This window comes from Pavona decussata, unplaced genomic scaffold, assembly GCF_977016875.1.
Source record: "Pavona decussata unplaced genomic scaffold, jaPavDecu1.1 SCAFFOLD_214, whole genome shotgun sequence".
NCBI lineage: Eukaryota > Metazoa > Cnidaria > Anthozoa > Scleractinia > Agariciidae > Pavona > Pavona decussata.
This window is the reverse complement of record NW_028145619.1, coordinates 1,183,150-1,205,747: the sequence shown is the minus strand read 5'-3', so window position 1 is coordinate 1,205,747 and position 22,598 is coordinate 1,183,150. Positions and strand designations below refer to the sequence as shown.

Here is a 22,598-nt window from a genome sequence, read left to right as displayed (position 1 = left end):
GCGGCAAACGAAAATGACTGGAATCCGGGCAGGCGGTTCCTCGCGGCGAAGCCGCTCGTTGACGAGGCTTCGCCGCGACTGTCGCTGTTCTCTCCCCATTTCACCCGCAGCTCCACCACTCGTTTTAGCCTGGCTTTCCCGCCCACCAAAACCGCCAGCTACGCAGGCTACAAAAATATCAGATAAAAAGAGTGCTCCTTTTAGCTGACGACATTTTCTGGCGGGAACTTTTTTTTGGCGGCAAAATTTCAAGTAGCGCAACACAATATCACGCAATCTTTCTGACTAAAACTATTCAGTTAGTTCAATCGCGAAGGGAGGGTAGGTTAAAAAATCGGTGAGGCGTGCAATAAATGAGGCCACTAGTGCTAAACATAATTAACGCATCCCACGTAAATGCTCTGAAAAGCGTCTTGTTATTAATAGTATTTGTCCCACATTTTATGGGAATTATCTGTTGAAAGCGTAGTCGCGAATGAAACAGCATGTTTATTTTATGGAATTCTCCCTCTGTTTAAATGTTGCGTGACGACAGTTATTCGTGTAAGTTTAATTTTAATGCACAAATGGTTTACACAAGGAAAACGGCTTGAGTCCTTAAGAAATTTTTAGATAAGAAAATTTTGCAACTGGAAAGGATAGCTTATAAAGATCTCAGAAGAAGATTGCTTAACATTATTGTGAATAGAGCTACCAGGTTTGTATGAGCGGATACAAGGGTGTCTGTCTCTCGTCTGTACAGGGAGATTAACTTACGTAAAAAGACATTCAGGTCCTTATTCTCTTGTGCAAAAAATTGGGAAGTTGAGTTCAGTAGCACCGGGTGAACAATGTACTGATACACTGAGATCCTGCAGATTTAAAACCACATGCATGTCCAGAAACCTTGGAAGGTACCTGTAAATATTATTGTCTTACCTGTCACCCTTACAGATGTCCATGACCACCTGTATAGGTAGGGTGGTTTTCCCCCATTGATGGATGTCAAAATGGGGCTACTGAGAATACACCCTAAAGCCCAACTGCAAGGGAGATACAGTACCAAATAGATCCCGGGATGGTAAATCAACCATGGTTTTTCTATGTATGCAACAGCCATAATTTTCGAAGAAGACAATCTAAATTATCACCCCTTGATTACTAAAGTGTTTCTACAACTCGAGTATTAACCCAGCTGACCACATTACTCTGCAGTATAATTATGTCATCAGTACATGACAATATACATTAGAACTGTAACATATTGCAATATTTGTTTAATTGGTACATATTGTGTAACATAGTCAAGTGTAATTAGCATATTGTAAATTATGCAATTACTGCAGATTTTCACACACTTGCACAGCTAGTGTAATGACTGGCTGGAGTATTGCTGCGCCCTGCCTCTTTTATGTTTCAGTTCTCACCCCAGAGGTATGATAGACAAAATCTAAAATAATGAAAGATAACTTTACCTCTTTCTTTAAAATGATGACATTCATTACCAAACATACATACTGAATTCAAAAGTCAATATTTGTGGCTCACTTGGCAAAGTTGAAGAGCAAAGTGCTGCTAACATCACCTCTCAACTTTTCACTATTTAGAAGAGATTGAAAAAGAAAAACCTGTTGTTGAGAGTATGATAGTAACATTTTAACTTAAGTAAAACAGAAAATTAGATCACCAGAACCTCCACAGTTTGTTGACTCCCAGTATGTAGTTGCTGTAAAGGGAGGAAATTCTACAGTGTACATAAATGAAAAAAATTGGGAAGGTAAAGTTAAAGTGGAATGGAGGAAGTCTTACTACCTCTCGCGAGTGTCAATTTCTGCAGGAGCAGGTCTAGCCCTGTGAACTGTGTCAGATCCAAATACAGTCAACTCTCTCGTAAGCGACAACCCTTGGTGCACGACAAAGTGGTCGCTTACAGGAGGTGGTCGCTTACGGGAGAGATCAACAAAATAAGCCTTAATGCTGGACTGATAAATTAATTACCAAAAAATATTACCCTAGCGGCTAAAATTAGGCAAATAGAAACTAATTTATTTGATTTTTTCACATCTATTCATTCTCCTGACGAAACTTTGTGTAACATTTTAGCACAGGTCACTGAAACAATTCCCATTTACCTACAGATCTAATTATAGTAATCTTCTCTCTCTATAAACTGTCAGTTGTCTGGGGTAGCGTCATTAAAAATTGAACTTTTGTTACTTCTGAGTAATTATTTACTCAGATCATACGCGAATATGTTGGGTGGTCGCTTACCGGAAACAGAAAACAAAAGAATATGTCAAATTTCTGGCCTAAAAAGTGGTCGCGGTCCCTTAGAAATTTGAGTGGTGGTCGCTTATGAGACAGCTCTTGAAACAGTATTTAACTGAGAAATAAAACGGTTGTTTACAAAGTGGTCGCTTATGGGAGGTGGTTGCTTACGAGAAGTGGTCGCTTTGAGAGAGTTGACTGTACTGATCCTCTCCGGGGTCAGCTAGTCGTTGGTTGCAGTATTTTTGTTGTTCGCTGCAGAATTTGCATCCGCGATCCCTCTTGATGACCAAACTTCAGGTAAAAAAGTGACCGAAACCTTCCTGTGATGTTTGGACGTCGAATAGCCAAATTGTTTGCGAATCCGCACAGACGCGCTGTCACATAAAATCGCTGCCATGTTTGTTTATCAAAAAAGTCAGTACTTAGTCTTGCTCGGCCAAATTTCTTAACTGGGGCGATCATGTCAACTCGGATCCAGGCCTCGCTGCTGGCACCCCCCTGGGCTGAGGTCTTGGGTACTCAAGGCTGAGGTCATTGATTTCCCATTTGGACAGACCCAGGCTGGTGAAAAACATTTTTTTTACCTTCTTACCTTTTAGAGTATTAAGCAAATTGATAGAGGAACAATAAAACAAAGGGTAAAGCTGTTGCAGATTTCATAGAATTTGCCAGCTTGCAACATAAGTTGAAAATATAGCAAAAAGAAACAAGCCATTCCCCTTTTTGAATTTTCCTTTTATCAAAGCGCTGCCTCTCGTTAGTGATTAGCCATGGGTGAATTCATGTTGGACTTGTAAGTATCATGCCTTATTTAGGTATAAAACATAAAACTTTTGTAAGAGTTTGAAATACCGTAAATGATCTAACAGACACCACCTCTTAAATAAACATCTCTTGTCTACCAAACTCCCCCACCCCCCACTGTTAAGTTTGTAAGAGACTCCAAAATACTAGGAAATAGCGAAATAGAACAAAATCAGCTTTTGTTCAGTTTCTTACTTGATTATGTTGTTCAGTTTCTTACTTGATTATGGAATGGGTGTTGACAGCCTGGTCACGGCTCTCTACAGATGTGATTGATAAATCGTTCAAGTCCTGTGCGTTGAATATCATAGTTGATGGCTCTAAAGATTCAGAAATTCTTTGCTTCGAGAAAGGTCAACTGCGTGAAGCAGGGAGCAGGACAGTTAGAGGCACAACTCTCCATGCTAAATGAGCCAAACCACCCAAACCCTTTCCAAGTCATTACTGACTCGTTCATTAATGAGGCTACTGATGACAAGGCAACAACCCTGAACAAGGATTCTGACATCGACATTGAGATTTGAAGGAATGATATGGATCTATACATGGCCGAGGCGTACCAATGGGTGGACTTGATTGGATAGTCTGCTATTTTTAAACTATCTTGATACTTTTGCCTATTAAAGCATATTAGTTTTATTGAGCTTGTTACAGTTATGGGAATAAAGGCCTCCTATCTATTAACCCCCCTCCTTCCCCTTGGACCCCTAAAATTAAATAGATGCCTTGGGTGTCTATAAGATCATTCACAGTATTTGTAACATAGATTTGACTTCAAATATATATGGTTTCAAATTCGAACCAAGCAAAGGTTAAACTGGAGAAATTTATCTTGGTTACGAGGACTATTTAATAGGATGAGATTGCAGAACCTGAAAGTATTTCTAATTAATGGAATGGTAATGAGTGTGGGAGATTATTTTCTTTCTAACATTATTATTACATGTCTGAGCATCTTCTCTTCAAACTACTTTCCAGTATCACAGCAAATCTTACCAGCCTCTCAGTACAATATGGATCAGTGTTTATCATGGTGACTTAATTCATAGCTATAGCCCAATTTATTTTGTATAAAAATGAAGTGATGTTTGATCCCAAACAGTGTCCTTATCAGGCTTTGACTATATTTCCAAAACTTTTTATTATTTTTATTCTTTCGTTTCAGAGCTTAAGAAAGGTGAACTGTATGTGGAAAGGTTATTTATGGATAAGAGACAAGCAGACAATCAAGGGACACTTAAAAGCATTCATATTGGAGGGAAACATGAATGCAAACAGTGTGGGAAGTGTTTTAGTCAAGCAAGGTACCTAAGGACACATGAAAGAGTCCATACTGGAGAGAAGCGTTATAAATGCAAACAGTGTGGCAAGTGTTTTAGTCTAGCAGGGAACCTAAGAATGCATGAAAGAGTCCATACTGGAGAGAAGCCTTTTAAATGCAAACAGTGCGGCAAGTGTCTTAGTCAAGCAGGATCCTTAAGGGCACATGAAAGAGTCCATACTGGAGAGAAGCCTTATGAATGCAAACAGTGTGGCAAGTGTTTTAGTCAAGCAAGGTACCTAAGGACACATGAAAGAGTCCATACTGGAGAGAAGCCTTATAAATGCAAACAGTGTGGCAAGTGTTTTAGTCTAGCAGGGAACCTAAGAATGCATGAAAGAGTCCATACTGAAGAGAAGCCTTTTAAATGCAAACAGTGTGGCAAGTGTCTTAGTCAAGCAGGATCCTTAAGGGCACATGAAAGAGTCCATACTGGAGAGAAGCCTTATGAATGCAAACAGTGTGGTAAGTGTTTTAGCAAAGCAGGAAACTTAAGGACACATGAAAGATTCCATACTGGAGAGAAGCCTTATGAATGCAAACAGTGTGGCAAGTGTTTTAGTGTAGCAGGGACCCTAAGAATGCATGAAAGAGTCCATACTGGAGAGAAGCCTTATGAATGCAAACAGTGTGGCAAGTGTTTTAGCCAAACAGGAGACTTAAGGAAACATGAAAGAGTCCATACTGGGGAGAAACATCAATGCAAACAGTGTGGCAAGTGGTTTAGTCAAGCAGGATCCTTAAAGGCACATGAAAGAGTCCATACTGGAGAGAAACCTTATGAATGCAAACAGTGTGGCAAATCTTTTAGTCAAGCAGGAAACTTGATGACACATAAAAGAGTGCATGCTGGAGAAAAGCCTTATAAATGCAAACAGTGTGGCAAGTGTTTTAGTCAAGCAGGATCCTTAAGGAGACATGAAAGAGTCCATACTAGAGAGAAAGCTTCCAGATGTAAGTGGTACAGCAGGAGTTCTGGCCAATTGAGAAATGTAAGGCGGTGTAAAAATGCCTGCAAGGATGCTGGAATTTGTAGTAGAGATAACGAACTGACACAAACCCCTACTTTTCAAAAGCCTCAGTCAGACCATTGTCAAACACACATCTGTTGGATTTGTCAAGATGAGGTTAGCAGCGAGGCACTTCTTCTTGAACACTATGAAAATCACATGACAAGTGTTTAGCTTAAATTACTGCTCTACGAACGTTTATGTCAGACCTGTCTTTTTCGTGGCTGGGTGTGAGTTGAAAAATGCAAAATTTACTGGTTAAGGATTCGCTTCATTTGAATAGTGATAAAATAAGTGAGGAAATCATGAAGCTTCCAGTTACAAAATTTTAGTTTAACCTCGCTTTAGAGACACCCGCTTGATATGGACACTTGTTATTATGAGCTGAAGATCCAAACATTTTTCTGAAATTAACCCACTCATACAGGCATCTTGTTTATACAAACACTATTTAACTGTTCTGAAGGTATCCATCATAACAGGGTTTCACTGTACAGTTTATCACGAACAACAACTACAATGTCAACGGCTAAAAGAGGAGTGGAATACAATGACACCCTGTATTTGTGCTATCGCGAGTGCTACCTACAGATATCCTTAGCCCGTATTTTTAGACACGTGAAAACTAAAAAACTGAAAACTTTCATGAACTTATAAGTTACTCAAATGCATGAAAATTACCCGTAATAATAAGGTGTCCACATTTACCGGGTATTTTGGGGATATGTGTAAAGTTGATAAACGTATAAGAAATTGGAGGACTGCTTTTCGTGGAATTAAGGTGATGAAGTGTTGCGTGGAATTGTCGAACTCTGTATATAGTTTATGCTGTGAACAGTTTCAGTTTCTGTCTTTTAGAATTTGGGAGGGCGATGGGAGATTATAAAACATGGATCAAGAATTATCCACTGAGTGATTATTCCTGGAGGAAAATAACCAAGCCTTCTCACTTGCCTAAATATTTTTCGTTTAATGATGTGAAAAGAGTTTTAAAGTATATTTCGTTCGAGTTTGCTGCACAATAGCACCGTTGTTGTTGTTTAATGTCACCGTTGTAAACAAAACTAAACCATCGAATAGTCCGTATACAAAAATGGGTGACATTTTGACTTCAATGAAATTTGCCTCGCTAACCTCGTTCACGGTGAAATATTCTTTTTATTTTTGAACTCAATAACGAGGTTAGTGAGGCTAATTTGAATGCAAACAAAAGAATGTTAAAATGTCAGCTATTTTGCATAGGGTCTTTAAATGTTTAATAATGGTTAATTGTTCAGTTTGTATTTAGAGAAAAGACACCCAACTCTCACATCCCTTTTTGTTATTGTTATTCATCCTTTTTGTTACTGTTATTGTTCATATTGGTAAAGGGTTTTTCAGTTGTTGTTGTTGTTGTTGTTATTGACAAAGTAATTATTATTAAATATGGTGATTATCAGTAGAGCGAGGCGTATTTCTTTCCTGGGTAACAAAAGTACACGAATACATGGATTCAATTGTAACGAGTAAAACCCAAGTGAAGAGGGAGATCTGGAATGGCGCGAGCCAACAAATTTTTGCTCACGGTTAACATTAATTACAATCTGGAAGATTTCCTCTTCCTATATTGCTCGGTGTATCATTTTATTTATTTATTTATTTATTTATTTAGTTATTTATTTATTTATTTATTTATTTATTTATTTATTTATCTATCTATCTATTTATTTATTTATTTATTTATTGGCATTTTCCATCCTCCGGGAAGTTTTTATCTTACTAAACTGTATCCAGGTATCTGGCAAGGCTTCATGTTCAGCCAGTAGGTTCCGACAGTCTGGTTGCGCATTTTGAGTTGTCAGTTGCGAACTCATCGATCGCTTCATTCAATGCTTAGGATAAATTAGCGACACTAATCAAGGAATCTGGTTTGGTTCTCTAGTATTCATAATACCCAAGTAATTAAAGAAGTTTTGAAAGTTCATCACGACACCACCGGACCTATATTTACTTTACGGGATCAGAAAAAACGCTTTTTCTTTGAACCACTTGCCATCCGTGGGCTGCTTCGAATTCTTGCCGAACGTAGTCGCACGTTACTGAAGAAATTTCTGACTCAGTAGCTTTCTCATGGTTGCTCGCAAACTGTCTTTTCGTAAGCGGTTGCTTACCTGCGGTGGGGAAGAGAATGGCGACAAGTCCGTGAGCGAAATCATCACATTTTACTGTTAGGGAGCCTGTTTGCAGTCAAGCTAGGGCTTCACATCTGGCCGTGGATAAAAACGAGGGGATTGAGCACGACAGAAAAGGGAAAATATAAACGATGGAGGATAAAAGAAATGAACAACTGAATAAAGGAAAAGAACAAACAAAGGTGCTCCATACCATTTTACCGAGCCTTCCTCTCCCTTTTTGTTGAAAAGCGACTTTGTTTTCGTTTTTGGAAAAACATGAGGTGCCATGTAGTAAGAGTCCGATCACGACGCTTCATTTCATTATTTGCAAATAACCCACCCCTCCTTCCTTTATTTTTTTCGTTCGTTCCTTCATTCATATTTTCATTTACTCATCAGTCGATAGAGGGAAAAGTGGGAGGGTCATTTTGGCACCTGACTGCTATACATTCGAGTAATTTCGCATACCCACTGGTACTGTAATGGTTCACATTGTTAAAAGAGTTTTCGCTTTCTGTGTTTGCCGTTGCTGTCATTGTCGTCCGCTAAGTAATTAAATATGGTGTTTATTAACATCTCCGACGGAACGATGCGTGTTTTCTCTTCACGGGTAACAAACGTGCACGAATGCATGGATGGAATTGTAAAAAGTGAAAACCAACTTGAGAGGGAGATCTGGAATGGCGCGAGCTAACACATTTTGTACAATTTTCACTTGAGATCATTTTCCACCCTCTCCACCCCTATCATGTTGAGTTGTCCCTATCCCCTTTGACAATTTCTGTTCAGTTTTGAAAAAGAGAAAAGAAAACTTCTTTCGGATTGGGGCGATTCTTACTGAACGGAGTCGCAATTTGTGACTACAATGCCTTCAAGTGATGTGGGTCGCTATTATTGTCTCCGTTCAACGAAAGTTAAACGGATGTTGGGCAAATGTTGGATGAAAGGAGTTTTCAAACGGTTTTAACGTTTTTAATAACAAATGAAATATCGAATCGATAACCTTATAGATAAAACTCTCTGAAAAGTCAATTTCCGCGAAAGAATGTCGGCACTAAAAAACAAACAAAAAACGCGCAAAAACATTTTGCCGTTTGTTACGGAATATCGCCCTTCTGTGCCTAACATAAAATCATTCAGATGAGTAAATGGCACTTGATAGAAAATCAGCCTCTGCTAAGAGAGATATACAAAGACCCTTCCCTACTTTCGTACAGAAAAGGGAGATTTTTGAAAGACGTACTCGTAAGAGGAAATTAGCTTTGAAGGTCATATTCTTCCTATCTCGACCAATAGGAGCCGTGTTTGGCCTGTCTTCATTATTTTACCAAACAAGCTCTTCCAGGTCAGAATTCATCTTTCCCGCCATTTTGAATCTTGTTGAGTAAAACCAACAGCCGCTGACCACGAAAATCTATTTTCTCACTTTAGCTTTAATTAAGTTCGACTTCAGTTAGGTTCGACGTTTGAATCAACTGCCGAACTTAATTATTTGGGTCGACCTTAATAGGTATTAGGTTCGGCTCATGTAAAGTTCGACGTATGAACCGGGCCTAAGTCTGTACAGGGGTATAGTGTGAACAATGAGCAATAGTTGTGCGCTTCTTCCAGAGTGAATGCAACGTGTGAAGTTGGGCAACATGTTCTCTGAATGGCAGGTGATGGAGCGAGGAGTACCGCAAGGTGGTGTCGTAGGAACGATGTTTTTTAATGTTTTTTGATAAACGATTTGTTATTTACAAATGTAAACCGTGGAATGAAATAAATATATGGTGAACTCTATGTATCTGATACAAACCCAACGTTTTTGGAAGAACGTATTGTGAACGAGGTGAACACGGCCAACTTATGGTACTAATTCAACGGAATGGCAAATCCAAATAAATATCAAGGGATGTTAATAGAAAAAACCTACTACTATTTCTCGTTTCCAATAAAAAACTTAACAGAACCTTCCAGCATTACACTCAATAATGAACTTATTTTCAGGAAAAATGTGACCTCAGTTTGTAAGAAAGAAGTCCATAGAACTGAATATACAGGACTGCGCCAAGTAACAAAAAAAATATTAAAAAAGAAAGAAAGATAAACTAGTTTAAGAAAATGATATCGTTATTTTAACTAAGTACAGACCGGGGGGAGTGCTTGACCCGTGTTTGGGTATAGGGGTGCCACTGGGGGTTTTAAAGCCTGACCCCGTTTTAGGACAAAAAAATACCTACCCTGTGTGGGACGACGCCCTCTATTTCAAGACCCTATTTAGGACAAAGAACAACGTCTAGCTCTTGTTTTACGCAAGTGTTTATTGGCAATAGACTACATGTAAAGGCCCACTGTCACTTACCGGACGTGATGTTTCACGCATTGAAACGCGAACACCAATCACAAGCAGATAAAATAATACATTACCTTGAAGTAATGACGAAAATATCCCAAAATTTCGCATAAACAGCGGTGAACCTTAGGTGAAAACTTAATTGACGTAAAGTATTGTTCACTAAAAAAAATACAGACAAACTTCTCTGAGTTCGGACTGCCAAATACTCGACGACAGTCTTGCAACCATGCTCTGTCTATAGGATGAGTCCAGGACAGACTGGCTTGAAATTATATACCCTGTTCAGGGCAGAGGGCCCAAAAACCATATCCTACTGATCCAGCGGCACGTCCCCGTATACCCCATATAGGGAAAAACCCCTCACCCAAACTCCCCTTATTGCGGACAACCGCGGGACCGCGTGTCCTTAATAGTACGAGTTCATAATAGTGAGAATTTATTTCATGCAAACGTCTGCCCGGCCGAATTTATTTTTGCCGGGGATTTAGTTGCTCTCCGTAAAATCGAGATATGCGTAATCGGCGACTAAGTGTCGCAAGGCGCCGAGAGTTGACTGAATTTGTTTCAGTTTGTGCATTCAAAATTCTTACTTTTCTCAGCGCTAATGTCACGCTCGGCAACTTATCAAACTCGGTAAGTGTCTTTGGTGCGGATAAGTCAATCTTTGTTATCTTTCAATACTAAATTTGTTGACTTTCGAGAAACGGGCCCCTGGGTAGTAAGTAGCTATTGCAAGTGCGATAACATTTTTTCTTAAATTCCCTTTAACCGCCAATCCACTATAAAATTTACTTTCCCGGCTGTAGAACTGACGACCACTGACTCACTCCTCAGATCCAATTCACTGAAATCGCAAGTCCAGTCCACACACTTGAGCTGAGTAACCGCGTCTGTAGCTTCACTTCTTGTTTGTGATCGTTTGTGGTCGATGCTAGCTTGTGATGGAGTGGCAACGAAGTAAAATTTCTTTTATTTGAAGGTAAGACAAGCTATTTTCAGTGTTTCTCAAACCTAAGTTATTTCTTTAGGTGTTAGGATCGATCAATAGAAACGAGCTAAGTGCAATTTCAACCGACGGATGATCGATAGAAAGTTTACAGAAAGTTTAGCCGCCAAGTTCGCCATCTTGAAAGTAGGGCATCGGGAAGATTCCGCGAGCTGATTTTGTTGTCGTATAATTTTGGCAAAGTCTGACTTCTGAAATATTCGCTTCCTATAAGCTGAAAGCGACATTGCCACAGGGCTTACGATGAGTTTTGGTCAAACTGCACAAATTATTTGAAAGAATCATTCCTCGAACACTGATAAACATAACAACTTCACGCTGATTGAAGTGTGTCATTCAGAAATGGGTGACTCCGTTAGATTTTGTTGCCTGAAGGCTCTCTTTATTCCTTTGTGCATTCACTTCGGCAGCTGCCGAGAAAGTGGCAAATAAGGTCAGTTTTTTTTATGAGAGCCTATGCAGGAAGACCCTGAAGCGAATGCAAAAAGACTGAAACAATAGCCAAATTAAGCGGTCTTGAGCCGCGAAGTTGTGGGCTTATCATTTTGTTCTTGGTATGTGAAGGAACTCCAAAGAATCACTGTGGAGTCTTTTGCAAGCTTTTAAAAAGAGATCCTACAGTGGTATTCACTGAATTAAACGTTTTTCTCGAAAAAGTCAAATTTTAGTTTCTTAAAAATGTATAATTATATTTTAGTTAAAAACCTGATCTGTGATTTTGAACACAGCCTTCTGTGACTTGAGCCTACAGCTAAAGCTTGTGTCTATACTTCCAAAGTAATGAGAATATACCTTTTGTATACAGCAATTGTTTAACTTTTTTACTTAAAAGGGAGAATGTGTAATGGATTGCTGTCACTGGAGGAGACTCCATTCAGTGAACTAGGCTTGTTTATTGTCTATTTCTTAGTTTGTGTTACAATAGCCTCCCACGCAGACGTTCTTAGGAGTTCGTCACGCGTTCCTGCCCCACGAACGTCTGCTGAAGCGAACAGCCACTTCCGTTCCTCGGCAAATTGCCTTTGTCTGAACAGACCAATCAGCATTGACTCATTGTGACAAGTAAAGCCAATACTGCGAAACAACGGAAATCATCACCCGAGGAGATATTTTCGCTTCCGGACGTGCATATAGTTTATGCGATTGAAATTTTTCCTTCCACAACACCCTGCATTTTCTTCAGTGATTTCACTGAGAGAACCAGCAAGAATTCCAAGATTTGCCAATTTGTCTACCTGGTCTTTCATAAGATTTACAAGCGGTGAAACCACAACAACAATCAGTGACCAGCAGCTTCAAGAATTGAATTGTAAACCAACGATAGAGCTTGATAAATAAGTGACTTTCCATAACCAGTTGGAAGGTTTACGAACACATCAGTTTTCTTCTGTGCAAAATGCACTATGACTTCTCTTTGATACGCATTCAACTCCCTAATACCAAACGTTTGGCACACATAACCAAGAACCACATTTAAGTCCACCATCCTGTCTATGGTAATATTTTTAATATCAAACACGAGTTTACCCAAACTTGGGAAACGGCTCCTGATTGGTCCGCAGTCGACGAACGGAAGTGGCTGTTCGTTTCAGCAGACATTGGTGAGGCAGGAACGCATGACGAACCCCTAAGAACATCTGCGTGGGAGGCTAGCGTTACAAGTGATTGTTTTAAAAAAATGTCGATCCTGAAGCAGTGCATGGCGAGTCGATTTTATGATGATGATTAATTTCTCTGGCTTCCTCTGGGTACTTCCACAGGCAAGCTTACAGTTTTTTTTTTTGAGTCAATAACAGGAAACAAAAGAGGTTCAAAATAAGACATAGAAGGAAACCTACAACAAAAGAAAACTATCTCACCCACTTCAAAGGGTTTATGATCTTTGGTAACATGCTGCATCCTTGGCAATTTTTTGACGTAAGTAATAAGGGAAAACAATAGCTTGAATATCTGAATATCTAATAACCCCAAAATTTGGGGTACACACTTGATAAATTGTTGTCACGTTGTAATGAGGTTGATTTATAGGACATAGCAACAGCTGAAATATCAGGTGATATGTGACCTGGAAAGTGAAAACGGACACTAACGCTTTACCGTTTATCGGAAAAATCCGTTTAACGTCCGTTTAAACGGATCGCACGAGCGTTTAAACGCTTTTCTTATCCGTTTTCTAAAATCTCTCATGCGTTTATCGATTTTGGTAAAACGTTTTAATGCTTGTCTTAACTGGAGGCGCGGTGGTGTAGTGGTTAGCGCGTCGGACTTTCGATCGGACGGTCGGAGGATCTGAGGGTCGTTGGTTCGAGGCCAGGTTGGTCTCTTCATTGCTGTGTTGTTTCCTTAGACAAGAAACTTTGCTCCACATTGTCTCTCTTCACCCAGGTGTATAAATGGGTACCGGCGACATACTGCTGGGGGTAACCCTGCGATGGACTAGCATCCCATCCAGGGGGGAGTAGCAATACTCCTAGTTGCTTCATGCTACAGAAACCGGGCTAAGCTCCGGCCGTATGGGCCACTTAGGCTCTTGTGCGACTTTACCCTACCTTAACTGGTTAAAAAAAAAGAGCATCCGTTTAACGCTTTGGACAAAACGTTTCTTATCCGTTTAAAAGAAACTAGTATCCATTTAACGTTTAAGAAAAACGTTTGTTAAACGGTTAGTTTTTTCGTTTAAAGCAAATTACACGCTCACAACTCTCAACCAATCGTTCAAATAACCAAGCTCGTTGTCAGAGCAAACGAGTAGCGATATGGTCGCTGGAAACACAACGTATTTACCAATTTATGCCGACAATCTGACAGACTGGCGTCACTGACGCAGATTTGCATACATAGGGAAAGTTTCGTCCCAGATTTCAACTGCTTTGTTCATCAATATTCACTGGATGGAAATATCTCTGCAGAATCTTTTCCCTTTCTTCCAGAAATTTTTTTTGTGAAAGATTACATTGAAGAAATTACACATTTTGTGGCCGCGGTAAAGTAATTTTCCGTGGGAAATAAATTCATCGAACACGGCGCTGCACGCCCGCTGTACATTTCGTTGTGCCAGAAATAGATTTCAACCACAAACGAGCCTGTGGAAGTACGAAAACACCATGCTCATCAAAATAGTTGCCTCAAACTGCCGAGATTTCGTTTACTGGGATTATATTCTCCCATTTATTTGGATAACGGGCCTCTGGAACCAGGGTACGCGAAAAATAGGTTTTGCGCTTGCTGGTAATTGTCAGTGACTGCAAGACGGACGTGACCTCTCATCCGCGAAGTCGCATGTTTTCGATATAATTTTTCAAGGCGTCACGTCATGTGTGATTGTTTATAACTTTTTATCTACTCGCTGCTAGCTTGTCCAGCATGAAATGACAGAACTAAATGAGATACTAAAGATTTCCATTTAAAAGATTCCAGTGTTAACTGGTATTAACGTATTATAGTGAAATGTATTTTCAGTATTTGACAACAGTCGATCAAAATTATTAATTTTGTTTACTTTCGTTCGTTTCCTTGAGAACTTTTGAAACCGTTTACTGATTATTATTAAAACGTTCAACGTTTTGAGCTCTCCGTTTATGATTGTTTAACAACTTTCTTCAACCGTTTAACGTTCTCAGCTTTCCGTTTAAAAAATTCTGCAACCGTTTAACATTTATGGCATTCCGTTTTTGGACTTTGGCCAACCGTTTAACGCTTTTATTTATCCGTTTAAATGGAACTGGAATCCGTTTAAACTCTTGTAACCATTTACTATCCGTTTAACATCGTTTGCAATCCATTTTTTTGCCCATTAAACGGAAAACCGTTAGTGTTCGTTTTCGCTTTCCAGGTCACACATAATAATAAACTGGTACAAATAATAGCCCACAGTTACAATTCCATTTTTTTTTTTTAACAGATCATAAGATAACGTAGTCCCTATAACGATAACACAACAACAAAAACTGAGAAGGCTGCCCTGGAGTGGGTAGGCGGGCAAATTTTTTACCACTAAGGCCTAACTGCAGACTGCTATAGCTTAATGTAAGTTGCTGTAGCCTGATGCTGTTCATGCTACAGCTAACATTGAATGAGAATATGGTCGACTAAGCCTTATCATATACAGATCTTGAAACATGTGTCCATATGATTGGCTAACCTTAATCTTGTGATTATCATGCTGCATACCTAGACTGTTAGGTCACTGGCTTGTGACCCACATGCACATTTCGTAACTAGTGATTAGCCTGATAGGTCGAGATAAGGCTCCCAGGTCCCGCACCCTGTTGACAGGTTGTTGTCTAGACTTATATTAATAATGAGTTATCAAAATTCACATACATCAATTATTATGTATACATTTTGTGACTCAAACTCTATTCATGCTTGTTCTTTGTGTAAGAGGGTTAGTATGACAGTGATGCATGTATAATAAATGTATGGGGCTGTGTGGAAATCTTTCCGAGTATTAAATTGAGAATGATGTATTATTCAGTAAATGACAAGGTATACTCGGAAAAAAATCAGAGTGGTCCTATCAGGAGTCGAACCTAAGACCTTCCGATTACTAGTTCGGATGCTCTACCACTGAGCTACAGGAGACTGGTAGAAGCTAAGGCCATTAAACTAGGCTCATGGGACAAACATCCTGTATACTACTAGGATTGGAATGCCATGTGTGGTATAATTATGCGTAATCGAGTAAATGCGATGGAATTTTTTTCCAAGTATTCCTTTTGTCACTTACTGAATAATACATCATTCTCATTTATTTACAAGGTTAAAAAATTACAGTGCATTTATTCCACAACAGAGTAATTGTTTATAAAGCTGGATGAATATTGTAATGTTGCTTTCAAAAGTATGTTTTTTGGCAATGTGATGCTAAAAAGAGGTGTAATTGCTCTGTTAATATTTGTGATAAAAATATTATGATACTTGACTCATACTTGTAAGATTACAAAAAAACCTAAGCTCAAGTATCACATTAGAAAAATTGAGTGTGAGCCAGCATAACACATGTAGTGCTTTTGATTTTCTTGTTCTTATCTCACATTAGTTCCCAATAATTATTGTAAAATAAGTACAAGGATAAGGCGACACATGCATGCGTAGTGCTGCCAAGTTGCTGTCAGTCTTTATGCTTATGCTCTTCTCACACTGGTTTTCACTTGTGACCAGGTTTAATTCAAGAAATTGGTGATTTATGCCTGTTCAGAGGTTTTAGAGGGTTTTTGTACAAATATATATAGGGAGCTCAAATATTTCGACTTTGCACGTAGAACGAAACCATTGAGCAATAAATAAGTGCTGCCTTATGTCAGCATTGTAAAATCATAGTCTTTCATAGAACATGGAACAGAGTGTTCAGCCAACAGATATTTTCTGTCCCAAACAATGATTGCCTGAAAATGTTCTCAATTTCCAAAATCATTCTCCAATGATTACCTGAAAAAGCAAACAAACAATGATTGCCTGAAAGCTTGTTCCCAATTTCCAAAATCATTGTCCAATGGATGTGCAAACAAAATATATTATTCCGATGTCATAACATTATTGTATTGATTTGTATATAATTTGGTCACTTCATATGAGAATATATCCTCTCTTAATATGCTATACAGTGCTGTGTAGGATGATCCTGGCTTTAGATACTGAAATTATCTGCATGGGCTTTAGACCATTGTAATGTTTCATTGCACAGGCTTTCCATGCCCACTAAACCACTTTGAAAGGACAAATAAATTTGTTAAGATTTCCAGTCAATAATGATTACAATGAATTTGTATAGTGCTTACGGGGGTACTTACATGATACCTCTGTGACTTTCATTCCGCTACGAGTTCACTCCGGTTCCCTCTTGTGGCTCTGTATTCATTTATATGATACCAGCACAAAATCTCACACCAGAGAGAGTCAAGCCGGTGTGAATTCATCCTGGTTACTAAAGAGGAGTGAGATTTGTATTCTGGTATGAAAACTCAAATTGCGATGTCATGTAAAGGTGGTATGACTGTTCGTCCCAGTATGAAAACACTCTCCCGGGAGTCTGGAACAGATAGCATATGCATAGTCTTCAACATCCAATCCAACATGTGAATGGGGAATGAAATCTCATCCCTTCTTGTAAACACGATATGAAATAACAATGTCATATTGGTGTGAAACTTATACCGGTGTGAATTTTCACATGTAAACACCTCCTAATTCTGTAGGTTCATAGTGCTTTACAAACATTGATTAGCTAATCTAACCCTCACTAGACCAGGATTGTATTTTGTCTTTTAGGACTGGAGGTGAGGGGGTGCACATCCCCAATTCCCTTTATTTAGTAATCTTCATTTGCCTTATATGACACAATACTTTACACCACTTACAGTGCTTACAATACTTACAATACCTTCACTAGGTCCCATCGGTTACAATACTAACAATATTAATTTTATAATGCTGACAGTACTCACAAGACTCCCCTCCCATCTTATAACTATGTGACAATGATACTTGAGTATGGATAGTACATCCACAGAATAAGGTGTGATGTTTCCTTTGACCTCTGATCCCCCCTCCCACCTGACAGCTCTTAAATTTACAGGGAAACCAAAACTAAAATTTAGCGAATGCAGACTTTTTACTAATACATCTATCAAATCTTCTGCCTGGTCCTTTAAGAAATGTGATAAAACCCTGGTTGGATAATGAAAGACCATTTAATTTTGGAGGGACATTATTTTGTCTTCTTAAAAAAAGAATGACTGAGGTCTATTGTACTCAAGGCCAAGGGCAATGATTTTCCCTTGTGGACTGACCTAGATCAATTAATAGCATTTTGCTTTATTTAATAATTTTTATTTGCCAATATATGACACAATACTAAACACCACTTACAATACCTACACTTGTTCCTGTCTGTTACAATACTAACAATATTCACAATGCTTACAGTACTCACAAGACTCCCCTCCCCCCTTATAACTCTGTGACAATGACACTTGGAGTATGAAAAGTGCATCCAAAGATGTTTCCTTTATAACTTCTTATCCTCTTCCCACCTGAAAACTCTTAAATTCACCGAGAAACCAAAACTTAATTTTTTTCACTAAATGCAGCTATCAAATCTTAAGCCTGGTCCTTTTACAAATGTGTGATAAAACCCTGCTGGTCTAGAGAAAGACCATTTCATTTTGAAGGGACATTTCTGTTCTAAAGAACGAAAGAATTACTGAGATAAAGAGTATCTTAAATGAACTGATAGATGCCCAGCATCTATTTAATTTAGGGGTCCAAGGGGAAGGGGGGCGTTTAATAGATAGGATGGGCTTATTTTCATAACTGTAACATGCTTACATGGCTCTCTGAAAGAGTATTTTTATGAAAGGGATTCCGTGTTTAAATAAATAAAGATAAAGATAATGCTTAACGAAACTAATATGCTTTCTACAAAAATATCAAGAGAGTATTCAAATAGCAGACTATCCAGTCCGTCCATTGGTACGTCTTGGCCGTCTAAAGATCCACGCCTTTCTTTCGAATCTGAATGTCATGTTCAGGGTCATTGTGTTGGTCATTGTTAGCCTCTTCTATGTCTGAGTCAGTAATGACTTGGAAAGGGTTTGGGAGGTGCCTCTAACTGCACCCCTTCTGCTTCACTCAGGTGACCTTACTTCAAGCAATGACTTGGACATTGGAGAGGCTAACAATGACAACACAATGACACGAGTAAGGCTTCTCACATCAACTTTGAGATTTAAAAGAAATGGAAGGGATCTCTAGATGGCCTAGACATAACAATGGATGGACTGGGTAGTCTACTATTTATAAACGGGCTTGTCCGGCAAATAGCCACAAAGCTAGTAGAGGCGGGACAAGAGGAGCCGAGAACATAATGGAAAAAAATTACAGTAAATTACAAACATGCTGGAAAACGGAAAACACAACACATCTCACATCTCACCTCGCCTCTCCTAGCCTCGCAGTATAATGTGGATCAGTGTTTATCATGATGCCTTTAAGCCCTATTCACACTACAGAAAATTTTTTGGCATGGTTCAGATAAAAACGGCACCAAACCAAAACAAAAAAGGTTTGGCTCGGGTGAATGCTCGGCCCTTCTGAAAAAGTGCTCCGAGTCCAGGTGAAATTGGTGTAGATTCTTTAGTCAAGATGGCTACCGCAAAGTCAGCAAAGCAAAAGTCACCTCAGAAATATTGTGGTATATGCTGGAAGAGTGAGTGCCTTCAGCTTCTTCTTCAAGTCATGAAAGTTTAGATAACGCAAAAACGTTGAAAGAAAAGGCATATAAAAATGTTCTAGTGAAGTTACAGAACAAAGGTAAAATTGACTGATTTTAAAACATCTGTTGTTCACATTGACCATCATGTACACTGATACACTGGCACACACTGTATGTGGTTTCTAATTTGCTGTTATGAAAACTAAGCCCCAACTTGTATACCAAAATTTGATTTTACGGTGTAGGGCTACAGTTTTTGATGCTCATGCCATTTTTGTCCGAGCTGTGCCAGAAATTTTATGTAGTGTAAATCGGCCTTTATTCATGGCTGTAGACGAGATTATTTTGTATAAAACTGAAATAACAAAAAAATGCTCTTATCAGGATTTAACTGCATTTCAAAAGTTTTTTTTATAACATCACTATTATTTCATTCCAGAGCTTAAAAAGGATCAACTGTATGTATCAAAGTTATTCATGGATAAGAGACAAGCAGACAACCAAGAGACACTTAAAATAGTCTGTATTGGAGGGAAACATCAATGCAAACATTGTGGTAAGTGTTTTAGTCGAGCAGGAAACTTAAGGGCACATGAGAGAGTCCATACTGGAGAGAAACCTTATGAATGCAAACAGTGTGGCAAGTGTTTTAGTCAAGTAGCACACCTAAGGACACATAAAAAAGTCCATACTGGAGAGAAGCCTTATGAATGCAAACAGTGTGACAAGTGTTTTAGTCAAGGAGAACAGTTAAAGAGACATGAAAGAGTCCATACTGGAGAGAAACCTTATGAATGTAAACAGTGTGGCAAATTGTTTAGTCTCGCAGGAAACTTAAGGAGACATCAAAGAGTCCATACTGGAGAGAAGCCTTGTGAATGCATACAGTGTGGCAAGTGTTTTAGTGAAGCAGGGCATCTAACGAAACATAAAAGAGTCCATACTGGAGAGAAGCCTTATGAATGTAAACAGTGTGGCAAGTGTTTTAGTCAAGCAGGAGATTTAAGGATACATGAAAGAGTCCATACTGGAGAGAAGCCTTATGGATGCAAACAGTGTAGCAAATGTTTTAGGCATTCAGGAGCCCTAAGGAGGCATGGAAGAGTCCATACTGGAGATGCAAGCAGTACAGCAGGTGTTCAGGTCAATTGAGAAGTCTAAGGAGGGATAAAAATGCCCGCAAGGATGCTGCAAATTGTAGTTGGGATAATGCACTGACACAAACCCCTATTTTGCAAAACCCACAGGCAGGCCATTGGTAAACACACATCTGGTGGATTTGTCAAGAGGAGCTTAGCAGCGAGGTCCTTCTTCTTGAACACTGTGATAATCACATGACAAGTTTTTAGCTCAAGTCACGTTTCTACCAAAATGTTTGTAACACCTCTCTTTTTCGGCAGAGTGTAAGTTGAAAAATACAAAATTTTACTGGTTAAGGATTCGCCACATTTGAATAGTAATAAAATAAGTGAGGATAGCATGAAGCTTGCTACTACAAAATGTTACATGTTACTTAGAACTCCGCCTCGCTTTAGAGACACTAGATGTGGACCCTCGTTGTTATTGTCTGAAGATCCATACACTTCATTTCTTTGAAATTAGTCCACCCATACAGGCATCTTGTTGATACAAACACTACATGTATTTATTAACAGTTCTGAAGGTATCCATAATAGCAAGGTTTGACAAATAAGAAAACAAAAATGGAGAACCATTGTTTGTTTGGTTGGCAGCTAGAGAGAAATGAAATTTTGTGTCAGGAAATGGCATCTCGGAGAGGTTTAAAAATCCAGAGCTCCCTAGAGTGGAACGAGCAAAGTTCGTTCCCTGAAAGAGCTTCGCCTATTCCACAATACTTCTCCTGTTACTTTATACTATTCTCCTGCTACTACAATTCTTGATGAAAACCCAGTAAATTGACTGAACAGTTTTATCACCAACAACAGCTTCAATATCAATAGCTTCCAGGGGAGTGGAATACAATGACACCCTAGATTTGTGTTATAGCGAGCGATACCTACACATTTTTGACACGTGAAATCTTAAACATGGAAAACAACCGTGAAGTTAAAAGTAACTCAAATACATGAAAATTACGCGTAATAATGAGGTGTTCACATTCACCAGGTGTTAGGTGGTATGTCTTAAAGGGGCAGTGCCGCCAGTTTTTAGTATGCCTTTAAATAGCGTAAAAACATATTTGTATTGATGGAAATGTTAAAAACTGGTTCAGGTTTATTAACAATTCCCCCACGAGTATACATAAGCTAGTATTTGTAATCTTTTGCTGATGATGGCTTGGATGGAAATGGATTACAACTTGAAAAAATTGGCTTATCAATTACTCATCAATGTCATTGACTATTCGTTGATGCTACTGATTTCTCATCGAGTACCTATTGATTACCCTTCGATTACTCATTGATTACACATACATTATTATGCTGCGTATGACTATCTATATTTACGATTTTCCGACATTTTGTTTTTATTATAACTGGCTTTCTTGTTATAAATCACACGGTACAAAATCCATCATGATGGAGGGCAAGCTATACGCTTTGGGACATCCTAAACAAAAAAAATTCAAATGTGACTGGATGAAACCGCTTTGTATCGGATTTCCCAGTGCACAACTTGCTCTCAAACAAGGTGGATTTTGTACCATGTGACCATTAGCTGCAACGGGCCCATTGGTCTATTCCCCGTCCGAGGGTTTCTCTCTCACCCCCAGACCGAGGCCTACTTAGGAGTCTATTGACAGACTATTTAAATAATAGATCTTCTGCCTGCAACAAAAGTAACCAAAACTCTGGTATTACATGACAATGACCTAGTTTTAAAGTAATAAAATTTGTTAGCTGCAATTTGTTATTATCATAATATTTATTTCACAGAATAACATTAACAACAATGGGCCTTTTGGACTAACTAGTCACTTGGTAAAAAATCCGCCACATTGGATGGCAAAAAAATGGGACATCGAAAACAAAGGAAAGTCAATCTTGACAGGTTAGAATTCCTCTGTGTTCGAATCTGGTACATGCTTTTGCCATCCAGTATGTTGGATTTTGTACTATGTGACAAGTTCAGTTGGTGTTAAAAGCCCATTTTCAGTTTCGATCAGTACTGAATTCTACAAATTAAAATACTTTAAAAGTGAAATTTTGTCATTATAGAACACCTGTGAAAAAGATACGAAGAGTAGCAACTAGTTAAACCACCAGGATTCCCATGACCGGTAAAGAATTAAAATCAACAGATTGTTTGAATGAAACAATTACTATCTACAGTAACAGATAAATTAGTTAAGAAAAATCTTATGGTTATTTTAGCTAAATACAGTCGACTCCCTTTATTTCGGACACCCTCCGGACTGCGAGTAAGCGTCCTTAATAACAAGAGTCCATATATAGTGGGTATTTATTTGAGGCAAACGCATGTAATTCAATTTTTTGCTGGAGATTTTCTTCCTGTCGGTAATCGGCGAAGTGTCCACAG

The 22,598-nt window shown here is 38.8% G+C and overlaps 2 protein-coding genes across 2 annotated transcripts in view; one reads left to right on the top strand and one right to left on the bottom strand.

Annotated features, from left to right (window-relative positions):
• Positions 1 to 22,598, bottom strand: part of LOC146460115 (uncharacterized) — a 457,503-nt gene that overhangs the window by 62,195 nt on the left and 372,710 nt on the right. The window lies entirely within an intron of this gene.
• Positions 1,236 to 22,520, top strand: LOC146460140 (uncharacterized). The gene is made up of 2 exons (XM_085088451.1): positions 1,236 to 5,329; positions 19,630 to 22,520. The coding sequence occupies exons 1-2, from the start codon at positions 4,258 to 4,260 to the stop codon at positions 20,247 to 20,249; spliced, it is 1,692 nt and encodes a 563-aa protein (XP_084944577.1). The 5' UTR covers positions 1,236 to 4,257; the 3' UTR covers positions 20,250 to 22,520.

Coding starts and splice junctions, on each gene's coding strand:
- LOC146460140 (XM_085088451.1), top strand. CDS start 4,258: ATGGATAAGAGACAAGCAGACAATCAAGGGACACTTAAAAGCATTCAT. Junction 5,330..19,629: donor TAGAGAGAAAGCTTCCAGAT/GTAAGTGGTACA, acceptor TCTGTATTGGAG/GGAAACATCAATGCAAACAT.